Here is a 19,679-nt window from a genome sequence, read left to right as displayed (position 1 = left end):
AGTTTCCTAGCAAAAATGAGAGGGAAGTACAGAGACTTCCCACATACCTTCTTCCCAACCCACAATCTTCCCCATTATCAACATCTCCCAGTGGAGTGGGTGCCCCTTACAATCGGTGAACCTGCACAGACACATCGTCGTCCCCCAGAGTCTGTTGGTGATGCCAGGGTCCACTATAATGTATGTGCTTTGGGTTTGGACACACATAGAAGGCTATGTCTCCACCATGGTAGTTCCTCAGAGAGGAGTTTCACTGCCCTCAAACCCTCTCAGAGAACATTCCAGGACACACAGCCCACTGTGGTCACTGCCGCTAGAAGTGGGTCTCATTGGATCACCTTCCCGTCAGCCCCGGGAAGGTGTTTGACCATCCGGGTCTTAGCTCCCTGCTTCTAGGGACCGCCTCCCTGAAATGATTCTGCCCTATGAAGGCTTCGTTTGCTTGCTTGTTTGGGCGAAACCCAAGAACAAAGACAGTGATCGAATGTCTGTCACGTGCAGACTGTGATCATCAGACTCCAGGTGCTACTGGCTTTTCTTCCTGAGCATCTGTGCTGTGAGCAAATCACGTGGTGATGGGGCGACCACAGGTTATAAACTGTGCGCTGTGAAAAGCTGTGTTCTTTGCTAAACCCACTATTTAATAGCTCACAGCAGGTGCCGCTAATGGTTGGGATTTGGTGTGATACTAGTCATAGAGGTGGGAGCTCTTGTTTCGTGGATCCTAATATCTATGCAAGAAAGGAAGGGAGGCAGAGAAAGAAAGGGAGACAGAGAGAGAGAACGAAAGAAAGAGAATAAAAGGAAGGAAGGAAGAAGGAAGGGGGAGGGAGGGAGAGGAGGGGAGGGAAATGAGGAGGGGCAGGAAGGGAGGGAGGAAGAGGAAGAAAGAAAGGAAGGGATGGAGGGAAATGAGAGGAAGGAAGGGAGGAGAGGAAGGAGGAAGAAAGAAGAAAGAAAACAGTCATTTATTCCCTGAGCAAAATACATACCGAGCACCTAACTTTCTGAAGCACCTGGGAGGAAGACGTCCCAGAGAGCAGCAGAAAGAAAGAATTCTCATTTGCAGGACATTTCTTTGTGCAAAAAATGGCGAATTCTGTGCTACTGGAACGTGAATGGAGGAAGGACGTACCAGGGCCTGGACTGGGTGGCGGCTCTGTGCTGTGGGCCATCCCGCGTTCCCCGGGTCTCCATCAAACAAAATTACGCACTCCACCGGGGACACAAGGCTCTGTTCCAGTGCCAGGCAAGTCATAAGGAAACTGACACCTCGGAACATCAGTTTTCCTCAAATGCATTAATTTTCCTCAAATATAGGGAACTGTGGTCTTCTATCAAAAACAGTGTCAGGGGCTCATGGGTGGCTCAGTTGGTTAAGTATCCAACTCTTGACTTTGTCTCAGGTTGAGATCTCACGGTCAGGAGATCGAGCCCCATGTGGGGCTCCACACTAGGCAGGAAGTAGGCTTGCGATTCTCTCTCCCTCTCCTTCTGCCCTTCCCCCCTTCTCTAAAATAAATAAATCTTTAGAAAAATAATAGCATCCAAATATCACATGCACATTTAAAATAAACACTAACTTTTAAACTAATAAAACGATTTTTATTAATAAAAATATTATTTATTTAATATTATTTTATTTAATAAACTATTTTATTTTTTTAACTAATAAAACCTAACTTTCAAGATCGTTGAGCTCTGTGCCAGAACCCCCAAAAGGGCACATTGGCTCAGCAGCCAAGTGAGAAGCACATGGCCAAGGTCTGCTTGCATATGACCTGGACACGGGAGGCTCCAGACTCTGAAGGTACAGGTCAAAGATGGTGGGGTCAAAGTTAAGCGAGAGCACAAGTTACTGTGGTAGGAATCTGTCTGCCCAGTGTGCACCCTGTGTTGATATCACCCATCCTCAGCTGTCCATCTAACAACTCATGGCATCACACGTGGCCAGGAAAACAGCCAGGCTCCCAGCCTCAGCACGTTTCTCTCTAGGTCAAGGTGCTCCAACTGCCATTATTTTCTGAGAAGTTTGAAAAGCTGAATGCCTTAGGGAAGGCAGGTCTTTCCAGTTAAGAGAGACTCCAGTCTCTCGCTGGATCATGTACGGAGAACTCTTGCAGATCATGGCGGCTGTCTGGATCCAAGAGGCATTTGGGTTTTATGAAGGCGAGCCATCAGGATTGGGGGACTGCATGCTGTCATCCTGATGACTGGGCTTCTGACTTGTACGTGGGATGAAGGTACCCTGGTCATTTCACGGCTGTCTGTTGCCCTCCAACCTCACTTGACAGCCCAAGGACCCAGGCTTCCCGAAGACAGATTGTTGTCAGTGACTCTAGCTTTGAGCCTAGAGCTCTGCCTCTGACCCACAGACTTCTCTGCCTGTGCCTTCCCCCATCTCCTGGTCTCTCTCTCGTCCTTTGGGTGTTTCTGCCTGTGTGTTCCTTTGTCCCTGACCTTGTCCATAGGGGCCACCTCTCAGAGGGCCCTGCTTACATCATGCTGTATGTTGCCTCTCTGGTCCACGCAAAGCTGCGAGACTCCACTTTCTCCCGGGACTTGCTATGACTCAGTAGCCAGATTTTGCCTTACAGCTTGGGGCCACTGATTGGTCTTGGTTCCACATAAAAAAAACTAAGCACTATACATGCAAATTAAGTGTGTTCATTTTAACATTATGTCCATAAGTACTTACCTTTTTTTTTTTTAAGATTTTTATTATTTAACCCATAGAGAGAGAGAGAGAGAGAAAGCAGGGGAGGGAGCAGAGGGAGAGGGATAAGCAGACTCCCTGCTGAGCACAGAGCCTATGAGGGGCTAGATCTCATGACCCTAAGGTCCTGACCTGAGCCGAAACCAAGAGTCAGACGCTTAACTGATTGAACCACCCAGGCACCCTTGTAACTAGCTACCTTAATGTAGCATGTAAACTCAGCATTGAGGGACCCATTTATCTAATCAATGCATGAAATGCTCATTTCATGAGTACGAGGAGTAAACTAGTTTTCAAAGCGAGGTCCCTGACCAACAGACTGCATCCCCCCGAACTTGGTAGAAATGCAAATTCCCAGACCAGTCCTAATGGCTCAGAAACCTTGAGGAGAGGCCCAGCAACTGGACTTTGACCACGCCCAAACTTCCAGATTAGCTAATCTTTGAGAACCCCAGCTGCAGGGCATGGTCCTACAGGGCTCTGCTAGATGTACCAGGATGAGCACGCGGTCCCTGAGAAGGAACCCAGGGTTGTGCTGGCATGATGGCAGGGAGAGGGCTGTAGGAATGGGTCGAGGTTGCAGCTCCAGAATGAAGACAGACTTTGCAGTTTAGCTAGAAGTGCGTCCTGAAGAGGGGTGACGCGTCACCAGGCGCAGCTTGACGGAAATGGGACGTGCCCTCCCTGACTTCCCTGTCCCAGCCGTGTGGTCCCCAAAAGCTTGTCACTTCCTTGAGTCCCGGGCACCTCTGCATTTGGGGCAGGGGTGCAGGCACAGGCTGACCATCACTTTGGCAAGCTCTTGGTGAGGATTTTAAAAAAAAAAGAAGAAGAAAAGAAAAACGCACAGGGAAAAGGAGCAGCTTTTTCTTATCAAAGCTGCAGAGTCATGCCAGAATGTTTCGTGATGTCTATACACATTTGGACAGTCATAGTGTTTTTTTTTTAAAAGATGTAGAAAAAAAGTATGTACTTTTAAACTTAAAAATAGAGATCACCATAAATCCAGGGAATAAATTGCACCCCTATATTCTGAGCTCTTAAGAGATATTTTGGGGAACAACAGATTGAAGAGTCCGGAGGGGAAAAGGATATTGAGGAGAAATTCGGAGAGAAAGCCCCAGAGATCTGCCTCATGACCCCCCAACCCCTACCAAGGTGGTTTTGAGTGGTCATTCCTCTTTATTACTTGGGATCAGAGAGAGAGAGAGAAAGCCTGCAAAGGTTGATTATTTTTGTCATATTTAGGCTTCCTTAAAATACCACAGACTGGGGGCTTCCACAACAGACATGGTTTCTCACAGCTCTGGAGGCTGGAAGTCCAAGGTCGAGGTGCCAGTGGGTAGATTTCCTTCTGAGGTGTCTTCCTGGCTCATAGGTAGCCGCCATCATTCCATGTGCTCATGTGACTTCTTTTCTTTGGGTGCACAGAACATGATCTCTGGGTCTCTTCTTGTAAGGACACTAATATCGTCCTATCAGTGCCCTTGTGACTCATGTAACCATAATTACTTCCTTAGAAGCCCCATCTCCAAATACAGTCAACAGGGGGTTACGTTCTTAGCAGGGATAGTCTAGTCAACGTCCTTAATACACCCGATTCCTCTTTGACATTCTGGAGGGTGTCTAGGTGCCTTGTTTTCTTTCATTGTAAGATTGGGGGAAGTTGATGGTATAGTGTCTCAAGGATTTTATTTTGAGCGTGTGGGCTATGTCGGTATTTGCTGGAGGGGGTTGGTTTAGCCATGTACAGACGGGATGCTCTGCTCTCAGCCAGGTAAAACATCTCACCACGCAGACTCCCCATGCGGAAAAGATTGGAACAAATGAACTCACGTGTTTCGCAAACACATCACACTTACCACATGCCTGGTGCTATGCTCTCTGCCTTTCAGGTGTTCATTCATTTAAGTCTCTAGCAGGTGGACACTGTCTGTATACCCTCACCAGTAAGGAAACTGAGGCACGGGAGGCAGGTCTGAGAAGCGGGGGGCAGGGAGGTGGGGGTGTGGTGCTTGGACTCTGTCCCAGGAAGCTCCCCTCAGGGGCCTTCACTGAACCACCCTGCCACCATGGGAACCACAGCAGAGCTGGTGTGTGCCGCTGCATCCGCGGACAGGTGCGAGGGGAGGAGTGGTCAGGCTCAGGAGGGGATGAGAGTGTGGGTACGTAGCAGGCAACGTCTTCCAGTCTCTGGAAAGTTCTTTCCTGTGGCCCAGGGGCATAGGGACCACTGAGACCCTGTGGAGGGTGCACATTGATACCCAGACGCTGCCGCCCTCTGCCATCCGTACAGGTGGCACCTCTCTCCATTTTTGGGCGCTGCCATTGTGCTTTGCCTTTCCTCTCTCTTTGTGGGTCAATTTTTCCAGGGGCATCAAAGAAGCTTTGGAAGAACTGGCATACTCCTGAGAATACGGCATTCTAAATGCCAGCCAAGAAAGCAGATTAACTGGGGTGGGCCAGCCCACCTCCCACCTCTTTTCGGAGGCTATAGGGCCAGCCCCACCCCCCACCTCATTTTCCATGGGCGTGATCCTTAAAAGCCGATAGTGGAAAAGTAGTAAATCCGGTGGTGTTTTAAATGAGCCTGGGGCAGGGGCACACAAAGTGGCCGACCCTGCAGGAAGTGTTGCAAGATGAGCTCATGCTTTTGGACCCAGGTCCTGGTGTTTGGACTGGTGGGTATCCAGCGTCTCAAGTGCAGGCCGAGTTCGGTCCCATCAGGACGCCGCGCCCCTCTGGGAGGCCCGGATGCGGGTGGCCTGAAGGGGAGCAAGACAGCTGCCAAAACCTGAGCTTCTCTCAGCCCCAAATTTCTGTACTTCCCTGTGAGAACCCCTCTGTCCCGGCTTGGGTTCCTGCCACCGGGAAAGGATGATGTCCGATTTGCTTGTCTAAGTTGAATGGGTAATGGCCTCTAAGTTCTTCATCCATTTTAAGCACATATCATGGCCGGGCCGGGCATCTGGTGTTGGGTTTTATGATCATGCTCTTATGGAGTTTTATTTTGTTACTGTTTTTTTTTTTTTTTTTCTTTAATAGTAAATTTGAGGAGATAGTCCCTCAGCACATAGGAATCTTCTGCTTGGGAACTTTGCCTTGTGCCTTCCCTCCCTCTCCCCACCCCAAACATTTTGTTCAGAAACTACTTCCACTTCCAGCTGCTGAGACTGTCACTGGAAGAAACTCATCATGCATTAAATGAAGTAGAGAAAGCCAGAAAGGATCAGGCGAGTTGGGGGGATATCCACCGGACACACAGAGATTTGGGTACCCCATTATTTGGGCCAGAAAATGGGTACCTCAGTATGCTGGCACATTCAGTAACTACTGGCTTCCATGATGGCGAGCCGGGGTTGTTCTCCGTGATGGAGGAACATGCGTCCTCCCCTGGAGCTGGCCTCTCTCTTTCCAAGCCTCTAATTTGATGTTTCAAACGTGTTACCAATTAGTGTATTAAAAGAACAGAAAGTAACATGAGTAGCTTTTGTGTTCTTTGTGGTTTCCTGTCTAAGATTAACTCTAATACCCATTTGATACTTTATTTGGGTGTGTTTACCCCGCGCAAGCCGACTGTGGGTGGAGGCAGCAGCCGAATGTGGGTGGAGACAAAGACAGGAAAGCAGTGAGCCTCTGGAGGCACCAGGGTCCCAAGCCCGCTCTGCCTTTTCCCGGAGACCTCTCCTCTCAGACTAGGTAGCGCAGAAGGGAGGCACATGAGTGCCTTCATGGATACACACCGAGCGGTAACCAATAGTAGAAGTCATCTTAGCATCGTTAGAAGTCTGTTTTCTCTACTGAGGCTCCTCAGAGGAATGTCCTCACATCTTAGAGCTTGTTTGTTGCATTGCATTAAGTTTGTGGTTGGGATAAAGATGATTTCTGCCCCCCACCCCAAGTTGAAGGAATCAAAGTTTACAGTCTTCCCAGTGTTAGTAGCCAGCATGGCCATGTGTGCTGGAGCCCTTGAGAGCGTGTGCACTGCCTTGGCACCACAAACACCCCATCAGAGTCCCCAGACCCCACAGAAGTACTGAGTTGTTTTGTATAAATCTGAGATTAATTTTGAATTGTAGCAGTTGAATGAGAAGTAGGGTACTTTGGGGACTCTCTCTGGCTTGGGGCTCTGACTATGCTTCTCCTGTCCGGAGCCACTGCCCCCAGCAGCCCACAGCCCTCAGGGTGAGTGACAGGTGCCCAGGCTGCAGCAGGACAGTTGTCACTTGTGTGTTCACAGAAGAACTGCCAGTCCGTGATCTGCACACCTGCATCCCCAGGCACCTGGAAAGCATAATTATGACCTAAAATTCAGTTCCTATTTAAGACATAGATCACAGGAAAGACCTATGCTTTTGTGAGAGGTGTAGGCTCCACTGCTTGGGAAATTTAGGGAAAGAGAGATCAGCTTTAAATATAAAAACCTTCTGCCAGGGAGATATAAAAGAGGCAAAAGAAATTCTTCGGAGTGATCTGAATTGTTATGCTCCTCCCTTGGTAAGCAATTCCCTGTGACGGGGAGCATGAGGACAAGTGTTAACGCCCAAAAAAGGTCATTTTCCTCGGGTTTTGTTTTTTTGTTTGGGGGCTTTTGTCTTTAAAAAGGCATACGTTTTTTTAGCTCTCGTCTTCAACTTAAAATTTTCAGTTCGGGAACACCTGGGTGGCTTAGTTGGCTGAGGGACCAACTCTTGGTTTTAGCTCAGGTCATGATCTCAGGGTCGTGAGATCAAGCCCCAAGTTGGCCTCTGTGCTTAGCATGGAGTCTCCTTGGGACTCCCTCTCCCCCATCCATCTCCCCTGCTCTCTCTCTCTCTCACTTTTTAAGAGCCATTATATTGCTGAATCATTGAAAATTTAGTCTTTAGTAGTAGTATCACGTGTGCTGATTAACCTTCTAGGACTCCAGTCAACATGGCCGTGAACATAACTACAGACAGCTCTTGTCCCAGCTCTGATGGTTGCTCTTCCAGGCATTTTGTCGACTAGTGTTGGAGATGTTAGGAAATGCTGTCCAGTCCTGCACCAGGGATCCAAGAGCTCTGGTTGCCTGTCATATGCATGACCAGTTTGCTCGTTCACCTACTGGTGCGTGGGTTTGACCCTTACTCAGCTTGACTGAAGGGGGAGGGCAAAAATATTCCTAATTAATGTGATCTGTTTCCCTTTTCCAGCCATGCGATGATGGACCTACTGGTTGATCTCTGCCTCCAGAACCACCTGAACCCGTCCCACCACGCCCTCGAGATCCGGTCTTCGGAAACCCAACAGCCTTTGAGTTTTAAGCCAAATACTTTAGTTGGGACCCTGAATGTGCACACTGTATTTCTCAAAGAGAAAGTTCCCGAAGAGAAGGTGAAGCCTGCCCCACCCAAGGCACCTGAGGTCAGTAGGAAGAGGGGGACCCTTTGAATCTGGGGGCATATGAGACACCTGTGGCCAAGGAGCTGAGGAGGGGGGCTGGTGGAACCCCTCTTATCTGAGTAACATGTGCATACAGCTGTTAAAATGTCTACTTCCCTGCTAGCCAAAATTAGACTCTAAACTGAGCTTCTTTCAGAAGATGGAAATTAGCCGACTTCAGTAATATTCATGGTTGTATCTTTGCTCCTTTGGATATTATGGAAGAGGAATCAGTCTAGAGCAGAGGTAGCCTTTGGAACCTTCTACACAGAAGGACATGGTTTATCATTCTGAACTTTCCAAAGGGGTCACCCCTGGCTGCATGAGGCTATTAAGCAGGTACAGTGCAGCTAGTGTGATTGAGAAACTGAGCCTTTAATTGTATCTAACATTAATTAATTCAACTTTAAATAACCACAGGTAACCAGCCACTACCTTGTTGAACTAGTTACAGCCATTCTCCTTCCATTCTGGAGGTCTTCCTGTCTGAGGAAGCCATGGGGAATGGGGAAGATCTGAACTTCTTCCTAGAGAGAGAAGTAACAGGAGTTGTCCCTTTTGAGAAACTGACGTCGGAAATGTTTCCTTATTGCACTTGGAGCATGTCTTAGACACAGATGTAACTCAGGCTTTTGATTTTTTGATTAAAATGAACTCCAGCTCCTGACGGTACCTTTTCGTAAGCCTTTGGGGTGATCTTCGAGCTCCAGTTAAAAGCTTTTAGATTCTTGGGGCACCTGGGTGTCTCAGTCATTAAGCATCTGCCATCAGCTCAGGTCGTGATCCCATCGTCCTGGGATCGAGCCCCGCATCAGGCTCCTTCCTTGGTGGGAAGCCTGCTTTCCCTCTCCCACTCCCCCTGCTTGTGTTCCCTCTCTTGCTGTGTCTCTCTCTGTCAAATAAATAAATAAAATATTTTTTAAAAGATAAAATAAAAGCTTTTAGATTCTTGGGAATATTTACTAGATTTTTCTGCTTCTAAAAATGGCAGTTTGGCCAACAGTTCATCTTCTGTCAATTTTTACGTTTGGGGGCTTAATAAATTTTAACTGGTGGCATCTCTACTCTGGAAAGGGGTGTGGATCCACCTCAGTCAGATTCTGTTCAGCCCCTCTCTGGCATTCTCAGACGATGCTATGTCAGTAAAGGCCAGGAAAATGTTGACTGCCTGAAACTTTGGCATACTAATTTTTTTTTTAATTTTTATTTATTTATTTGACAGAGATCACAAGTAGGCAGAGAGGCAGGCAGAGAGAGAGAGAAGCAGGCTCCCTGCTGAGCAGAGAGCCCGATGCGGGACTCGATCCCAGGACCCCGAGATCATGACCTGAGCCGAAGGCAGTGGCTTAACCCACTGAGCCACCCAGGTGCCCCGGCATACTAATTTTTTTAATGGGCCAGTTTATCAGTAGACAGTTGGCATCATGTTTAGTCAAAGTGATTTTTTTTCTGATTATGGTGCCCATCATTATATGGCTATTATATGCATATGTTGTCTGTTATTTTTTTCTAGCTTAAATATATGTGTGTGTAATATACATATATATGTGTATATGCAGACATATAAACACTATATATATTTACATAGATATTAATATATTTTTGTGAGTCTTTTGGCTGCTTAACTAAAACTTTGATATCTTGGGTTTTTTAGGGTTTTTCTTTAGATTGAATCATTCGTGACACTTTGAAACTATTTTCCTTCACAAAATCTATGTGAGCACCTTGTGTTTGGGTCTGTTTGGGATCCTGGAAAGGCGGCGTATGTGTTCAATGATAAGCCCAGACCCCTCACGATGTCCGTTCCCCTGTGTTTTTAGCTGTTAGCTCCTCGGTGAGAGATTCTGAGGAAGCGTATTATGCCGGGTGTTTATCCTGCACTTTTCAGTATGGCAGTACCCCCACGACCCACTGAGTTTTGCACAAAGGGGCTCGGGCTGCACAAAACGTTGCCGTCGTCATTTTGAGCCCACAAGCAGAGGGTGAGGCCATGTGGGGACACACACTTACAGCATTCTTTTGTCCGGGGTGTCCCTCCAGAAATCTGTGCGCTTGGTAGTGAATTACCTGCGAACCCAAAAGGCTGTTGTGCGTGTGAGCCCCGAAGTGCCGCTCCAGAACATTCTGCCTGTCATCTGTGCGAAGTGTGAAGTCAGCCCAGAGCACGTGGTTCTCCTCAGGGACAACATTGCTGGGGAGGAGCTGGAACTTTCCAAGTCCCTCAACGAGCTGGGGATAAAGGAGCTCTACGCGTGGGACAACAAACGAGGTGAGGCCACCTTGTGTCTTTGACACCTGCCCCGTAAGAGCACAGGCAGGAAGCAGACATCACTGCCTGTGAGCGCTCCAGGTGCCCAGCAGAGATAGGTACCTGAATTTTCAGGCAACCCACGTGTTGTCCAAAGCACAGTTGAAGTGGGCAGAAAATAAATTTGGTTTGTCCCCACTCCCCTCAATTGTAATTATGCCTCTTCCTCCCCCCCACATCCTGACCATGTTCTGAGCATCACCCTGTCTCCTGTGAGCTCGGCAAGGTAAGTAAAGAAGCAGCCATAGCACGTGAACCATCTTCTCTTGGATTTCTTATAAAGTTGCCAGGAACTTCCTCCAAGTCTCAGACATTGCTCATCATCAAAACCAGTAGCAAAGGAATACCTGGGTGGTTTGGTCAGTTAAGCGTCTGCCTGGGGCTCAGGTCACAATCTCAGGGCCCTGGGATTGAGTCCCGGGTCAGGCTCCCTGCTCAGCGGGGAGTCTGCTTGTCCTTCTGCTTCTCCCCCTGCTCATGCTCTCTCTTTCTCTCTCTATCTCTCTCTCTCAAATAAATAAATAAAATACTTATTTAAAAAACAAAACACACACACACACACACACACACACACACACACACACACACAAAACAGTGACAAAACACATTTAGCTCTTTTTCTAAAACTGGCCGAATTAAAGATCAGGAGATCAGTCCCTGAACACAGCTCAAGATGCTGTTTTGGGCTCCCTCACCACTGATGCCAGAGACTACTGACTTCTCATGTGAACTTGGTACTTGACCCGAGGGCCCAGAGACACTGGGGCGAGTGGCCACTCGAGAGGCCAGGTGTTGGCACAGAGACTGGTGTGTGTGTGAGCAGAGATCCCTGATTGACCCAAAGGGCGGACTGTTTGGAAACAGCTGTCAGACCGAACTAAATAAATGAATGAGCAGGCAAAAAAATAAATGAATATTCCTTGACCTAAGCATTATTAAAGTGAACTTGATAAATGTGCCTTGTTTTCACGAGGCTCATTGATATCTGTGGTCTTTTATTTATTCCACAAATACAGAATAGGTTGGGTTGTTGAAATATATTCCATTTTTTCATGTTTTTCTATAGTTTGTTTCAAATTCTTCCAAGAAAATCTTTTATTACCAGCTGTTTTTTGTTAAGATTTTATTTATTTACTGCAGAGAAAGAGAGGGTATGTGCGTGAGCAGGGGAAAACAGCAGAGGGAGAGGGAGAAGCAGGCTCCCCAATGAGCATGTAATGTAGATCCTTAACCAGCTGAGCCATCCAGGAGCCCCACTTATTATCAGTTTTGTTGCAAAAATCAATGATTGTCGTTGAGCCTCCTCACCTTCCCCCAATTCTCTAGAGGTTCTGGACCCCCTGTCTCATTTCAAAAAAAGTGCCCTGACAGTTGAGAGCAATGCATCTTGTGCCTTATGTGGCATCTTTTTAAAACTCAGACAAGTTTATTCCCAGCATCTGCTACACGGGCCTGGATATAGCTAGTATGTCTGCCTGGTTCTCTCAGCCCTCTATAAATGTGGTTTCTGTGCCTCTTTAGAAACACAGACTTCATTTAGCAAGAGGGAGGGAGGGAGGAAGGAAGGAAGGAGAAGAAAGAGGGAAGAAAGGAAGGAAGGAAAGAAAGAGAGAGAAAGAAAGAGGGAAGAAAGAGAAAGGAAGAAAAAAGAAAAGTAGAAGGAAGGAAGGAAGGAAGGGAAAAAAAAAAGAAAGGGGAAGGGAGGGAGGGAAAAACTATCCCACACAAGTCTGTGAAAGAAAAAAGCCTTACAAATAACTAACTGTCATAGGTCAATTCTCAGGTATATCTCAAAATATAGATGTGAAACCTGTTCCCTGGGAAAAGTCCTATAAAATCTGCTGCCCCAAGCAGTGTGATCCCAGGAAGCTCGCGGTGGTCCAGAGCACAGAGCGGAGGTGTTCAGGGAGGGGACCTCTGTCAGGTTGGGGCTCCGTCTTTCCACCCCACACAGGGAAGGACACACAGGTACAGCCAGCCTGGCTATCAGATTTGGAAGCACCTGAGCCCTGAGTGCCTGTCACTGCCTTGGGTGCCCTCTGAGGACCCCAGTACCCTCCCCGGAAAAGAAAGGCACAACAGCCAGCATGGTGGGTGACCGGCTCCAGCCCAGTGGCCAGCAGCCCTTTCCTCTGGACTGAACTGGTCCACATGCCACGCTGGCCATGAAGCCTTTGATTCTCATCACTCCAAATATCCCTAATGGCAGTCAAGTATTTGAGAAGAAAGGAGAACATTCTGGAAGATGCCTATAGGAAGCCCTGTCCTTGTGGCCCCTATTGGATTATAGCCCCTCTGCAGCCAGCAGCTGCTCCAAGGGACAATGGCCATGGCCGGGGAAGATGTGTCACCAAGCAGGGTCCTGCCTCCTCCGGAAGTCCTGGTGGTGGCAGCTTGGAAGAGCAGAAGGCTTTGCTGCCACCTGCTTCCACAGGAATGCTTAGCAGCCTGGCATATGCAGGCTCCGGGGAGATCCAGGGCCCTTGGCCTCTCCTGCGGGGGCCCAGACAACCCTCTTGCGAGGCTCACTGAGGGACCACAGCTGTGGTCACGTGCTGCTGCCCTCAGAAGCTTGCGCTCACTCTCTCATTGCCTGCTTCTTCCAGTTCTTCTGACCAAAACTCAGTCGGAGCCCTCCTTGAGCTGTCAAGGTACAGTGAGCCCATTCCGGCCCGCCTGGGCTTTGCATGGCTCTGGGCTAGGATGATGCATGGAAGTGACGCTCGCGTGCAGGGTCTGAAGGAGTGCACTGTGCCATGCAACCCTCCTAGGGGCCTCTTGTCAGCTGACATGAGGCTTTGGTTTGTTTTTTTGACTCCTGATTGCCTGAGAGAATGTCCCTCGTGTGAGAATTTGCGGTGTAGATGATGGCGGCTGGGGTAGAAAATGGGTCCCTCTGGAATACGGAATTTTAGGGTGCAGTGGAGGTGGCACAGTTTTCCCTTCTACCTGCGTTCACCTGTGCTCACCTGTCCTTGGCATCCATTCTGTCTGCTGCAGACTTTGGGGCAGTCTTGACTGTGAAATGCAGTCTTTTCAGCCATAGACAAGTATATGTATGGTCAGCCCAGCTTTTGCATTTACTCTGACACTTACTTATCATACACTTAACAGGCAAACACAAATATACACACATTTACATATACACGCACACATGTGCATAGATATATATAGTCACACATATTATATAGTGGGATTCCTCTGACCTTCTTGGACTGCACGTGTACACACACACACTGTCTCCAGAAAGTTCATTAAAATCAGTATTTTTCTCTTACATAAAAGAGATGAACGGCTCAAAAGTGGGCATTGGTCTGCAACCACAGTCCGCGCGTTTAGCGTCTGACCATAGCTCCTGTCTGATATGTACCTCATCGCACCGTCTAGATGAATGTTGCAAACAGAAGGATTCCCTTTTAAGAAGCACCATGAGTGGTAGTTGTTTTGAGCAGGGAAGTCATGTACGTGAAGCCTTCTTCGGTATGGACTGGTTTGACTTGGGGCCGTGGGCAGACAGCAGCAGAAACTGCCAGTCGAGACACCTGTGGCCCGCGGCCCATATTGGGGACCGGAACTTGGAGGTTTCCCTGTGTGAAGGATGCCCATGCCGGCCTGGGTCTCCTCTGGCCTTGACTTGCTTGTGAGCGTACTCTCGCTCTGACCTTCCGTTTTCTCCTCTGCGAAGGTGAGGGGTTTTGACTCGCTGGAATTCAGGGCCCTACACACCTCGCCTCCCCCTGCACTGTTCAGTTCATCCTTATTGTTCTCCAGATCATGTCCATACTTTAAGAGTAGGTCCCGTTTAGAGGAGGAGCATGTCGGTCCCTGCACTTTGGTTGCTATTTAACTTCTAGCACATGGGAGTAAACAGAAGGAAATAGTAGTTGTGCTCAGATTGTGTGTCTGGAGGCCTAGGTTCCAGCCTGGCTGTGTATCCGTGAAGAGTTACCAGCCTGACGTGTGGCCTGCACCTGCCGCCCCTTTGTCTGATGGAAACACCAGGGACCATCAAATGCTCTTGCTCTACCCGCACACCAGCCCTTCTGCGTGTCTGAGGGGTCCCGGAGGCCTCACAGAAGGCCCCTGTCAGTATACAACCTCCAGTCCCTCGCCCCTGCCCCTCAGACCATTTGCCTCTGGCCCCTGCTTCCTCCAGAGAGAAACACCTGCAGCCACATGAGAGAACACCTGTCAGGCCACCACAGGGAGGATCCGGCACCAGGGCTGTCCCCGAGCGCCCAGTCCCGTGGGCTAGTGACCAGCCTCTGTCCCTGTTTAGGGAGAGAAGAAGAGAGGTTCAATTCTGTGACAGTTTTCTGATTAGTCCATCGTTTCTGTGGTCAGTGTCATTGCCTAGGTGCCAATAACACGTCTCTCTCTCATTCACCCACTGGGTGCTCTGATGTCACGTGTTTTACCATATCCGTGCCACCTGTCACTCAATTCTAGAAACAGGATCAGCTATGAATACATATATTAGCACTTGCTGTTGTTTCCCTACACATAGTTTGACTCTGTGGCATAGTTTCTATTACTTTTCACAGTTCTGTGCCTCGTGTGGAGGGTTTCAGTAGGATCAGCTGTGAGATCTGTGTGCCTACGTGGATGTGTGTGCACACTGCCTCATGATTGGAGCTGCCCCGCTCACTGGTTTGGATGCTGTGTGGTGTGGAAGGCCCCAGTGGCCCAGGTGGGTCCGCCTGCATGTAACCAAGAGCCTTGGCTGTCTAAGATCTGATCCTTTGCCACTCACACAGTGATTTAAGGAATAGAGTGTTTGGGTTTTACTGTGTTGGGTGTTCATGCATTTGTTACTTAACATACTGACTTCCGTGTGTGTTCTCTAACTGGAGTATGAAATTCGAGGCCGGCAGATAAGGAAGTTACCTGACATGTATGCCTTGTTTGGGTTGCTGTTTGGACAGCAGACGTGTACAATCCCAGTCCAGACTTCTCCATCTGTGCATTGACAAGTTGACTCTCTAGTGGTTGGCAGTGGACTGGGGAAATTCATTTTTTTTATCCCTTAGGAACACCCAAATGTTTCCCGTCTTGCCATCTCTGTGTGCCTTGGAAGAGAAGCACTGGATGAGTTCATGACAAGGCCTGGAGTGGACTTTGGAGTGTCAGCAAGCCAGTGAATTATGGCAACCAGAGATGGCGGGGCACCCCGGGTCCCAGGCTAGTTACCCCCTGGCACAGGAGGAAACAGGCTTACAGTGGCAAAGCAGTCTGCACAAGTCAGGCCCATAACCTCTGCTCTGCCAGTTCTCTAGGGAGCCCGTGGACTGGGTTCACACGCAGGGTGGTGTTGGCGGTGGGGAGACTGGTGAACGCAGGGCGCTGGGTCCCCCTCAGAGTCAGAGATCTGGAGTGGGTTCAGGTTCTCAGTGATACAGATGTGGCAGGCCCCTCTGCACCCCCGGCGATGTTGTCAACTGCCTGACGAATTTGGGCTTCAGTGTCCCCATCCAGAATACGACAGGGCCCATTCCAGCTGTAAACTTCTGATAAGGAAAAGAGAGGAGAGAAGACTTGGAGCTCAAGAATAACAAAACAACAGAAGTAAGAAAAACAGGCCCTAGAGAATGTGATCAAGAAGGACAACATTCTGGTTGAGGTCGAAGAACGCAAATCTAGAAGCGTGAATCCTGGATTCCTGGGATTCTTGGGATTATTTTGACACCACCTGGGTTAACCACTGCTGCCGTTCCATAGTCTGGACATAAGTGGGGCTCTTCAACAGAAAGCTGCTGATTTATTTTAGTTAGTTTCACCTCAGATTCACAATTCTTTTTTTTTTTTCTCTTAAGGTGTGTGTGTGTGTGTGTGTGTGTGTGTGTGTGTGTGTATATATATTTTTTTTTAATTTCTTTTCAGCGTAACAGTATTCATTGTTTTTGCACCACACCCAGTGCTCCATGCAATCCGTGCCCTCCATAATACCCACCACCTGGCTCCCCCAACCTCCCGCTCCTTCAAAACCCTCAGATTGTTTTTCAGAGTCCATAGTCTCTCATGGTTCACCTTCCCTTCCAATTTCCCTCAACTCCCTTCTCCTCTCCATCTCCCTTTGTCCTCCATGCTATTGGTTTTGCTCCACAAATAAGTGAAACCATATGATAATTGACTCTCTCTGCTTGACTTTTTTCACTCAGCATAATCTCTTCCAGTCCCTTCCGTGTTGCTACAAAAGTTGGGTATTCATCCTTTCTGATGGAGGCATAATACTCCATAGTGTATATGGACCACATCTTCCTTATCCATTCATCCGCTGAAGGGCACCTTGGTTCTTTCCACAGTTTGGCGACCGTGGCCATTGCTGCTATAAACATTGGGGTACAGATGGCCCTTCTTTTCACGACATCTGTATCTTTGGGGTAAATACCCAGTAGTGCAATTGCAGGGTCATAGGGAAGCTCTATTTTTAATTTCTTGAGGAATCTCCACACTATTTTCCAAAGTGGCTGCACCAACTTGCATTCCCACCAACAGTGTAAGAGGGCACCCCTTTCTCCACATCCCCTCCAACACATGTAGCTTCCTGTCTTGCTAATGTTGGCCATTCTAACTGGTGTAAGGTGGTATCTCAGTGTGGTTTTAATTTGAATCTCCCTGATGGCTAGTGATGATGAACATTTTTTCATGTGTCTGATAGCCATTTGTATCAGACTCACAATTCTTAAAGCAGGTGTTTTACACAGACCTCCTGCTCCTTGGGGCTGTGCTGTCAGCCTGAGAGTCACGAGTCTCATGTGGCTCGTGGGCACCTGGAGTGTTGCCGGTCCAAACCCAGTTGTGCAGTGTGACCTGCACACTACCATTTCGAAGACTCCATACCAAAATAAATTTAAAACATCTCATTCATCATTTTTCTATGGATTGTGTGATGGAATGATAATGTTTTGGTTATGTTGGATTACACAGAATACATCACTAAAATTGCACCTGCTGGAGAATGTACAATTCCACATGTGGTTCATTTTATTTTTTCTACCAGACGGTCCTACCCTAGAACTTTTTGATTTCTTGCGTTTTTTTCATTCACATTCAGGGTTCAATCCCACCCCAAGAAAAACGCCACTCAACTCACTGAAGGTTGTAAGAACCTTCAGCGAGTTCCCAGAGGGGACTGGAGGCTTTGAGGTGGCTCGGAATGCTTTGACAAACATGGTTGCCATTTTACTGTCTTGGAAAATTTGCAAGTTTAATAGTGGAGGGTTCGTTTGTTGAGATTCTGTTTAATCTCGTTTCATGCGCCAATAATAACAGTCTTTTTTTTTTTTTAATTTTCTTCTCCCCCAGAAACTTTTAGAAAATCCTCGCTTGGCCATGATGAGACAGATAAAGAGAAGAAAAAAATTCTGGGATTTTTCAAGGTTAATAAAAGAAGCAGTAGTAAGGTAATGGACTGTAATACACATAGGATTCTGCGTTTCGGAAAAATAGTTGCTTGGGATGTCTGTATTCACCCTATCTTGCTTGGAATCTTTCTAAATACTGTTAGAACTGTTCACTTCTCTGGGTGAGAGGGAGCTTATCCACAGGCACTGAAGCGGCTGACCTGTTTCCCCCTTGATTCCTAAAGCCGGGGGCTGGGGGCAGTGCTGTTCTGGCCTATACGGTACGAAGCTCTGAGAGCCGCTGGGCCGGCGCATGCGCAGTGGCTGGTGTGACGCTGTGGCTCGCTTCCTGCACATGCGTGGTGCCAGATGTGAAGCTGCAGCTTCCGGGCAGCTCAGGTGTGAAACTGGGGCTCAGTGGCCAGCGCATGCGCAGTACCTGCTGTGACGCTGCGGCTCAGGAGACACCCTGTGGACTGATGAATGAGCGAGTGAGCGCGAGCTGCTGCTATGTTGATTAAAAAGAAAGTAAGAAAGAAAGAAAACAGTCCATATGCCTACCAATGAAATACCTTTAGAACCTGTTTAACGTGCAGGGCCTCTCAGCGCTGCCCTGGGGCCTCTTCGTGGAGAAGGGCATCCATCGTTGAACCGTCCTTTGCTGGTAAATTTCTGGTGGCCTTTGGCCTTCCAGGATGGTTTGGAATATGTTGCGTGATAAGTTAGTTTTATTGCTCCTGTTGGTTTCATGCAGTAAATTGTAAAATCGTACTTTGGATGCCGTGTTGTAGAGTGGGGTCACGGTGCAGAGACCGAGACTGGAGATTTTTGCAGTCAGCTGCTGAAACTGTAAATGCCTTCTCACAAGCAAGAGAAGAGGCTGCTCCTTGCCCCTATTGTATCTGTCTAAAGAGTGTATTTTGCAAGTATCTGGTAGTTTCTCCTTACTAATGAGTGGGACTAAAAATGACGAAACCGGTCCAGCAGATGCTAGGCTCTGATACCGGCAGCTCGGTATGGAAGCGTCCACCTGGGTACAGGTGAAAGCCGGGTGGGAGGGCAGCCTGGCGCTGGCTGAGAGGCCCCCTGCTTGTGCCCCAGGCTGCGCATCTCCTTGCCCCACCTCCCCGAGGCTGAGGGGTGGGAGGGTTCACACCCCTCTACTAATAAGAGCAGTGAATGCAAAGAAACACTGTGCTCAGGGTCCAGGCTGAGGTCCGGATGAGTCAGACAGCAACACTGGTCCTCCCACCCAGAGCCAGCGCCCTAGGGGTGAAAGCCAAGGTCCCCATGTGGCTCAGGAGCTTGAACTACCCCTTGATAGTTCCCCACACACAGTGCCACAGTGCGGCTCATTTTCTCTTAGCCTGTCCTGAACTTCTGATGTTGGTTTGTAAATCTCTTTTTTGTTGTTACCGGTTATTATGTTTCTACATGTCCTTTGAAAATCTGTGCTCAGCATGTTTCTCTGTGGATCCTTTGCACTTTCCTTCTCCTCATCTTGCATTCCCTCCCAGCTCCTCTCCCCCCCACTTCCTCTCCTCTCTCTTCCTGTTCCTGTCCCCTTTTTCCCCACCCTTGCTTCCCTGTCCCTCCCCTCCTTTCCCTTATCCCTGGTGAGGTTTACTTTGAAATTACAGATTCAGACTTTTCCATCTGAATTTCCCTTTATTCTATCAATGTTGGTTCCTGGAATTCGGGAGGTTGAGTTTGCCAGGAATACTTCCCCACTGTCCTCCTTCATCCTGATGATGCCAGTTCACAGTAAAACCTACCATTTCCTTGCACTGAGATCTCAAGAGTCCTCTTGTGTCTTCCTCTTTTTGAGAGCTTAAACTGCTGGAAAGCCAGGGAAAAAAAAAAGAGAGAAATGCTTTTGTTTGAAGCAAAATAAGAATGCCTAAGGTGT

At 48.2% G+C, this 19,679-nt stretch overlaps 1 protein-coding gene across 11 annotated transcripts in view; it reads left to right on the top strand.

Moving 5' to 3' along the window:
* The window catches only part of COBL (cordon-bleu WH2 repeat protein), a 261,173-nt gene that overhangs the window by 101,549 nt on the left and 139,945 nt on the right, over positions 1 to 19,679 (top strand). For all 11 annotated transcript variants that reach the window (XM_082692846.1, XM_082692844.1, XM_082692845.1 and 8 more), the window contains exons 3-5: positions 7,891 to 8,101; positions 10,160 to 10,388; positions 17,733 to 17,830. In XM_082692846.1, coding sequence (XP_082548972.1) covers positions 7,891 to 8,101; positions 10,160 to 10,388; positions 17,733 to 17,830 — 538 coding nt within the window. The remainder of the gene's footprint in view (positions 1 to 7,890; positions 8,102 to 10,159; positions 10,389 to 17,732; positions 17,831 to 19,679) is intronic.

This window comes from Mustela nivalis (assembly GCF_964662115.1).
Source record: "Mustela nivalis genome assembly, chromosome: 12".
NCBI lineage: Eukaryota > Metazoa > Chordata > Mammalia > Carnivora > Mustelidae > Mustela > Mustela nivalis.
The sequence above is the reverse complement of the archived record's forward strand: the minus strand, read 5'-3'. Positions and strand labels throughout refer to the sequence as shown.